At 41.2% G+C, this 8,288-nt stretch overlaps 1 protein-coding gene across 1 annotated transcript; it reads right to left on the bottom strand.

The window, feature by feature from the left end:
- Positions 1-3,162: 3,162 nt before the first annotated feature.
- Positions 3,163-5,913, bottom strand: BHLHE23 (basic helix-loop-helix family member e23). The gene has a single exon (XM_072413710.1). It carries the CDS (start codon positions 5,627-5,629, stop codon positions 5,015-5,017), a length of 615 nt encoding a protein of 204 aa, XP_072269811.1. The 5' UTR covers positions 5,630-5,913; the 3' UTR covers positions 3,163-5,014.
- Between the last annotated feature and the right edge of the window lie 2,375 nt (positions 5,914-8,288).

Raw genomic sequence — 8,288 nt, 5'->3', positions numbered from 1 at the left:
CCTGGCTATTGATCCTTTAGATTTATATGGTCCATTGCAGTATTCACTCTTGACCCCCTATAAATACTTATTATATGAAACACAATGAAGTCATTTTCAACATTTTTTAATCTAGAAAAATCCCTGGTGATCCTGCCATAGACATCTTTGTTCTGGCACTTCCTGTTATAGGGAGACCACGCCTGTCCCTGGCTGCCTGATTACCTCTTGTGTGGTCACATGGATGTCTACAAGTGACCCCTTTTATACATTGCACAGGCATGGTCTACTGTTGTCACCATCATTGAAGTGACTGCAAAGAGGCCCCACTGAGATGCCCCTGGAATGAGAAAAAATGACGATCTTATTTCATATATAAAAAAATAAATTGTTTATGATACAGAGCAAACTTCAATGGCATTCAATTACAGCTGACATCTACTTTAATCTCCAGACATTATAAATCCGCAGCACAATTCTATCAAGCGCCGCCAATCTTTATAATTGCTGGGCCGAGGCCGCCTCTGATTGGTCCCTCCAGGACAGGAAAGTTTCCCGGAGCTGAGGATTAGGACTCGACATCTATTTCAATCATTTGTAGATGGCGCAGGTCACCGTGTTCTGCTCTAATCCCTCTCTAGTGACAACTCTCAGACAGGTGGTCAGCTGAGTGCTGGATCTGTTCTGACATCTGGATTACCTCTTCACTAAGTGAACGCGCAGACCTCTGGACATCGGCTTCTACTTATAGAATACGAAAGAACATTCTATGGATTTTCCATACAATATATATTGTGACCCCCCCTCTCCTTGAACTAAAGGGGTACCCTAAGTGGGGGTACTGGGGGGATCCTGCAATTTGATTGGTGGATCAGTCCTCCTAAAATGATATGTGAGGGATAGATGGAGTCAGCTGTGCTCAGTGATTTGTAGCTGTAATTTGCAGTGTTTTTGGATTTGACACTCAAGCCTGCGCTCTCTGACACTCAAATCTGCGCTCTCTCTAGTCAGTCATGTGACCAAATGCCGTAATCACTGCAGGAATCTAAGCCCTGAAAATCACATGACCAGTGAAAAATGAGCAATATTTCCCTTAAATAGTAAATCTGTAGGACCCCAAAGCTTGCAATGCATTCTGGGAACATTGGAATGATTGGGTGACACCTGGCAATCGATGTGCCGGATTTGGTGTCCTGTGCCAGCTCCCTACTGCATCAAGAGCAATTCCAGACATTAGAAGTCACTAGGCCCGTGGCCCCCTGGGGCCCTGGGCCCACTCCCATAAAAAAACTTCCATCTCTCACATCCTTCAGCTCTCCATGTCAGCTACATCTTTGCCTTCCATGTTTTTTAAATCCAACATAAATTCCTGCGCTCCTACTCCACCATGTCTGGCCCAGGAATATAAATACCCAGTGGTGGGGTATACATATGGGGCAAATAATGATACCCACATGGGCATCCTACAAGACAACACACATGGAAGAATATATTCTAATAAAATGAATATTAATGTCCAGACCATGTGGCCCCCCTGGCTCTGGGCCCCTCAGCCTCTACTATAATAATCCCCATGTCACCGAGTGAAAACACAAAAAAAAAACTTTATTGAAATTGAACCAATTTAAAATAAATGGCCTTTTTCATGCCCTGTGCTCCCCTTACCCCAGGAGAAGGGTGGCATTATGGTGCCGGCAGTCAGGGTGGGCATGGAATTTTCTGTGCGTCTCTTTCCAAACGTCTCGTCACGGTCTTTATTAGCATTTATATAACGGAGCAGCGGCGGCCCTCGGACTTGGCCCTTTTTATTCCAATTAGCGCAGAAGGGAAGACAGCCCCGTAAATGGATTTAATAACCGGTGCCATCCCCATTGTATGATGTAATCGATATAAGAGATTATATATAAGAGAATCGCCATTATATGATATAATATATGAAAGAGAATCGCCATTATATGATATAATATATGAAAGAGAATTACCATTGTATGATGTAATCGATATAAGAGATATATTCATTGTATGATATATAAGATATATAAGAGAATTACTATTGTATGATATATAAGATATATAAGAGAATTGTCATTGTATGATATAATAGATAATATATAAAAATTCATTTACAATTTTTTAATCAAATGTGATTTCCATGATTCCATCAACATCAGCCAATGGGATGTAACGTTACTGCATCGGATACATAATCAATAAGATTCAGATGATTTTTGTTTGGATGCTTCGTACACCTCTAGGGGTTACATCAAGGGGATCATTAGGAGATTCAGCCCTAACATTATAGCAGGTGACTATTGGGATCCTCAAGATTATTTTTGTTGCAGCTGAGGATTTATATAATGTAGAATGTGCGGCAAGCAATCGTCATCTCCTGGTCATTTATTATAAAGAGGACCTGTCACTGAGTAAGCTGCCATTTCTGGTTGTGTAATATCCGGCTTTATTCCCTTCTAAATCCCCGAGCCAGGATGAGTATACAGCTCAGGTGTTCAGTAATTACCTGTGTGATTGTTTCAGCTGTGTGGCTGCATCTACTGACACCAACACATCAGATTTATATCCAGGGAATCCGCAATGGCAGCTCACATCATCTCTCAATGACAGGTCCTCCTCAAGGCCAACGGGTGGCCCAGGATTTATAACATAAAGCCCAGGTGGTCATGCCATATCTAACATCCAACAAATTCATAGCAACAGAAAACAATTCAGGTTTGTATTCCTACCCTGGTGATCAGATCTTGGTCATTGGATCTAATAAACATGTGATATGAGAACAAAACACCTATTTTGGCCTATTTTGATATTTGGCCTAGATAGAAGTCTGGACAGGGCAAGCTTAAATATTAAAGATGAAAGACCTTAAACATGCGTTTTTCAAAGCAAAGCGGCATCTGCTGCTCCCATGTCTCCATCATGACCGGTTTCCTTTATAAGTCATCCTTTGTGGCCACACATATAACCATTCATTGTATGTAAATATATATCATACAATGGCAATTCATTGTGTAAATGAGTGTGTGTGTGTGTAGGACATTATCATTTTTATACCATTGGTCAATTCAATCAATCAGTTTGCTGAAAACTTGTTTTTTTTTTATTTTCTTTGGCATGCAATGAAGTCCTCATTATACGTCAATGGCTGCGGCTGATTCTAAGGGGGGCAAATTGTACAACACAATATTCTGATTTGTTAGATCTATTGGTGATTGTGTAGTGCAAGAGCGTACTTAATGTGCTCCAAATGGACTGGAAGATTGTGGGATTGTGGTGAGTTCCCATGTTTTGGTATATATATATATAGATGAGTGTACAATCAGACTGCAATGTGTAAAGTGAGCTGGGAACATTTTATATTTCGATACATTTACAATACTATACAATAAAAGTACAACAAGTTACAGTTGGCATTCTGCATGGTGTAAGGCTGAAATCCCCAATCTATGGCTAGGGGCAGAGGGGTAAGTGATCATGAGTGACAAACCTGTGACATCAATAGAGGCAAACATGATATGGAAAATGTGTATGCGGTGGGTTTGTACAAGTGATATAAATAGGTTTTAGATTTTTATATGGATATTGAATTGAATGCAGCTGGAGGAATACGCTTGCCTTGGTAGCCTATAGCAAGGTAGGGGGTGACCCATGAACCAAGCAAAGCATGTGTTCTAGAATGTATCCTAAACTAAAAGGTTACACAGATATTTTAAAACGTGACATAAAATGTGATAACATAATATCAGATTGTATTGGCAATATAACCCAACAGCGGCTTGGCTCACGCAATATTTCTACATTTGCCGCTGGTAAATGTTAAATTTTTTCGTACATTGTCTTCTAAATTGGCTCTCAGCTTCTTGCATACAGCAAAATTTAATGATGGTAATACAAAGTGCAACTTTTACAGCAAAGGCATGAAATAGATTTATGGATTTCTTGGTACAAAATCAAAAAGATTCTGGAATCTTCATGGCAAGCAATAATGGTATAAAATTGATAGGATTTCCTTTTTATCTTTTAAGTATTTTTTGTTTAATGGCAGCACTTTGACCCATTGGAGACACAACACAGCAATAAAAAGTCACGCTAAATATTGGTGGTCGCTGGTGCAAAGGACAAACAAATAGTGTTGTTCGTACCAATACCCAAACACAAAGTATTTAAAAGACATAAACAAATTGTGAGGTCAACATTCATTTCTAATAATAAATCTGTGATGCAGAATTTTACCAAGAAACAATTTTTAAATGAGGCAAAGAGATTCAGAAATTAATGAATTCCTACGTAAAGATGAAATCTGTAACTTGCACCAGGTCAGCCATAATCTGGTCACTTTTAGTAATTTAATCCAATCTAAAATCTCCCCAAAAAATTTTGATAACATTTGCAGCTTTAAAACAAGATCGTAGCATGGTAATCCTATTTATTAGCAACCTGCTTCCTTATTCCACCTGTGTTTATAAAAACTAATTGGCATTCACCTTCTTTACGGTTCAGTATTTAATACTATAAGGTGAACATAAAGCAGCAGTCACTTTCTGCAAACATTCACTGATGGTGGTGAATCTAATTATGTCAATTAAAACACATGCACAGCCTGTAGTGAATATATGAGTACCTGATTAATAAATACAGCATTAAAATCATATTATGCGAAATGGAGCTTCAAATAAATGACATTTATTAAGGTTTGCAACATCACCTGGAAATTGAAGCTATAATTTTGTAAAAATATATGAAAAAAAAAAAACAAGCATGAACCAACTTTTTAAGTGTGTCTGATTTATTATGATTTTGTTCCAGCATAAATCCAGACTAGTTGAAGGAATCTTCTGTACTGAATGTTGTGTAGAAATGATCAATGTAATGGAAACCTTACATGAAAGCAAGATACATGGGCACAGTACATGACCCCCAGATCCCAGCAAGGCAGAGGGTGAATGTCTTTTTTTTGTTGTTTTACCAAGAGTCCTGAGAAGTGGGTGGCAAAAGTCCTGAAGATAGGCAGGAGAGAAGTCCATCAAGGTTTGTCTGTACAGTGCTTGCAAAGGCTGGAGGTGGCACCGGGGAACGCTGTGCATTTCTCAGGAGAGGCTGGCACGTTGGTGCCAGGGTAAGGGTACACAGGCGACTGTCCAAAGGGAGCCAGGGAGCTGGACAAGTTGCTGCTCAGGTTCTGTCCTTGGTTCAGGTAAGCCACAAGCCTCCTCATCTCCTCCAGAGCTTGGGCCTGCATGAGGATGTAGTTCTTGGCAAGGAGCAGGGTGGCAATTTTGGAGAGTTTCCTGACCGAGGGGCTGTGGGCATAGGGGATGACGGATCTGAGCCCGTCCAAGGCATCGTTGAGGTCATGCATTCTCCTCCTCTCCCTGGCATTGATGCTCAGTCTCAGAGATCTTTGCTCCTTGGGTTTCTTGCTGCCCAGCTTGGCATCGCTGCCCTTGCCCTGCTCATAGCTGTCCTCCTCATCCCCGGTCTGCTCGTCGCTGCTGTCCCTGGAGTTCGGGTTGAAGTCCATGGATGGAGTTGCTGCGTAATTGCGCGCAGGATCCGCACCTCGGAGAGCTCCATAGAAGCTGTGCCCATAGCTCTGTGCCAGGGACAGGTAAGAGTCTGCAGACTTCATCTCATCCATCCCTGTTCTGCCAAGGCTCAGATAGGCATGGAAGAAGGAGGCTGTAATCCTGCACAATGCCAACCAGCAGGCAACCCTGTACTCCTTCTCTGCCCGATGCCAGGCAGTCCTTCTCCTATATCCTCCTCTGCCCACTGCCAGTCTCACCTTCCCCCTGCCAACGTCACTACTCTGCCCCTTTCCTGCTAGGCACTGCCCACTGTCACAGCACCACCAGGTGATATGCTGTCCTGTTCTGCCAGTTACTGCCCACTGCCCAATCAGAGTGCCCACTCAATGCCAGTCAGTGTATTAGCCCTTCCTCTGCTAGTCCTGCCAGCTTAGGTGTTTTATAGGTTTTGTTTTATATGCCAATTTTCAGATTTATTGTAACTAAATACTCAACCACTAGTGCCCACTCCCTGCCAGTCTCAGAATAATGTATAGTTCTGTGTAATGAGCAGACCCCTGCCAGTTTAGCCTGGTATACCCAAGAGGATGCCCACTCAAAATACAAAGTGTATTTACCTGGAAGCCCCTGCCCTCCCCTGTCTCTGTACCCTATGCCAGTCATACAAAGGTGTCTGCCTCCAGCAGCCTCAGGAGATGGCACTGCCCCTTCATAGGCTTAGGATCTTTTCTTTTTGCCCCTGCCAGGCTGACACTCCTAGAGAAAGCTTAGGTAGGGCAGAATAGTTAGCAGCCAGTGGGGGAGATCACTTATATAAGACTCCATTGTCCTAGGGGAATATCAGGCGCTGGCTGGAGATATTCACTTAACACTTTCACTGCTGTGTCCCAGTGATATGCAGCGGAATCAGTGAGCACCAGCAAAGAAAAAATATGATAAATTAAAAAAAACTGATTGATCCTGTGATATAAAACCTAGGAGAAGGTAATATATGGGAGCACTGTGGATGTTCAACATCATTAGAGACTGTGAGGAATATATTGCTGATCTTTTATTTCTAATACAGTGCTGGCTGCATGACATTTCAATGGGTTGGTGACATGATGGTGACAATAAGTGGCCATGTCTGTGTTGTGTGGAAACTCTCTCACTTGTAGTCTCTATTGGAAGAGAGAGGGTCATACAAGGGGTCATCTTATAACTAAAAGTACTTGGACATTCATGGCAGGATCACCAGCTAATATTTGTAATTAAAATTGCAAGTATAAAAAAGATTACTTTTAAAGCAAATCCTGGCATTTCATGCTGTTTTACCCTGTCCATAAAATTTTTATCAATTGGATTCCCAACTTGTCCAGCTACCTCCAGATTATTACAGCCTGTGTGCTCCTTGTTTGGGGATGGAACAAGAAGCCACCATTTGTGCATTCAATATTTCTTTTGTATGATTTTACCTGTAATCCTCATTTTAGGTCCTGCAGTGCCACCTAGTGGATGTATTTTGTACTGCAATTTGTTCAATCATACAAAATACACCCAAAAAGTAAATTCAGTGAACTTTTTGGAGAGTAAAATATTAAAAATATATAGACATCCAAGAAAGTCATTTTTGAATTTTAAATAACCAACTGCAGCTAGATTAATTAAGCTTGAAACTATAGTTCTGTGAGACCTCTGATTCCTATCACATGACTATATGGTTCAGGTTCTTACTCCACAGTGCATGCAGGTCAAGTTGCTTAAGGAGGATGGAGCGAAAAGCTCTAGACCTGCAACCTGCAAGGGGGCTTTGTTGTTGAAAAACATTTCCCAGCACTTAAGAATGCAGAAATAGTATAGGCTAAAATCTGGGCTATTTAGAAGATAAAGTTATGAGAAGCTATAGAGGTTTGCAATTGTGAAAAGTAATTACAAAAAAAGCTAAGTTCAGCCTCCCTTCTGAGTTCTGAATTCATAATCCTACTTGGTAGGTGAGGCAAATTCTCCTGGATGCCACTGGAGGGCGCTTTGTAAGATAAAGCAGCCTTTGTATTGAATTGGCTGAGCAATTTACCAACCATCAGCGCCCTCTTGTGACAGAAAGCTGTAAGTAGTATCAGGGGGTAGTTGGCCATTCTTCTTCTAAACTAAGGTGGGTGTGGATACATGATTTATATTAAACATAAAAAAAGGCATTAAAAATAAAAGTCTGATATAAGCTGAGAAATAATATAGAAAGGAATGGAGGAGAGCTCTACAAAAATTGTAACCATGACAAAAGTACTCTCTGTCTAATTTATTAAAGCACTCCAAGGCTGGAGAGGATACACTTTCACCAGTGAAGCTGGGTGATCTAGCAAACCTGGAATGGATTTCTTCAGTCATTTGCTAGCCAATGTTTTGAACCCTCAACCAGAACCATTCCAGGTTTGCTGAATCACCCAGGTTCACTGATGAAAGGGTATCCTCTCCAGCCTTGGAGAGCTTTAATAAATCAGGCCCTCTGTGTACAGTACATCCCTGATTCCCCAGCTCATGTGGTTGTGTTATTGCTGTTTCCCCAGATATTCACACAGAACATGAGGTTTCATCACAGACATCCCCTGCATCACAAGTTCCATCATTGATGTGTTCCTATCAGCCTGCATTAGTAGCATAGTCACAAAGATCTATTTCCATGCTTCAGATCTGATTGGTTATTTTGAAGTTCCTTCACTGAAGGTAAGACTTACCTTGCAGCTGGAATCACACCATTTATTTTTATTATTGACTGCTATTGAGGGACTATTT

The sequence above is a fragment of the Pyxicephalus adspersus genome, chromosome 6, assembly GCF_032062135.1.
Source record: "Pyxicephalus adspersus chromosome 6, UCB_Pads_2.0, whole genome shotgun sequence".
NCBI lineage: Eukaryota > Metazoa > Chordata > Amphibia > Anura > Pyxicephalidae > Pyxicephalus > Pyxicephalus adspersus.
This window is presented reverse-complemented; position numbering and strand designations above follow the sequence as displayed.

What these genes read in the sequence shown, in the direction of transcription:
- BHLHE23 (XM_072413710.1), bottom strand. Translation starts at nt 5,629, where the DNA reads ATGGATGAGATGAAGTCTGCAGACTCTTACCTGTCCCTGGCACAGAGC.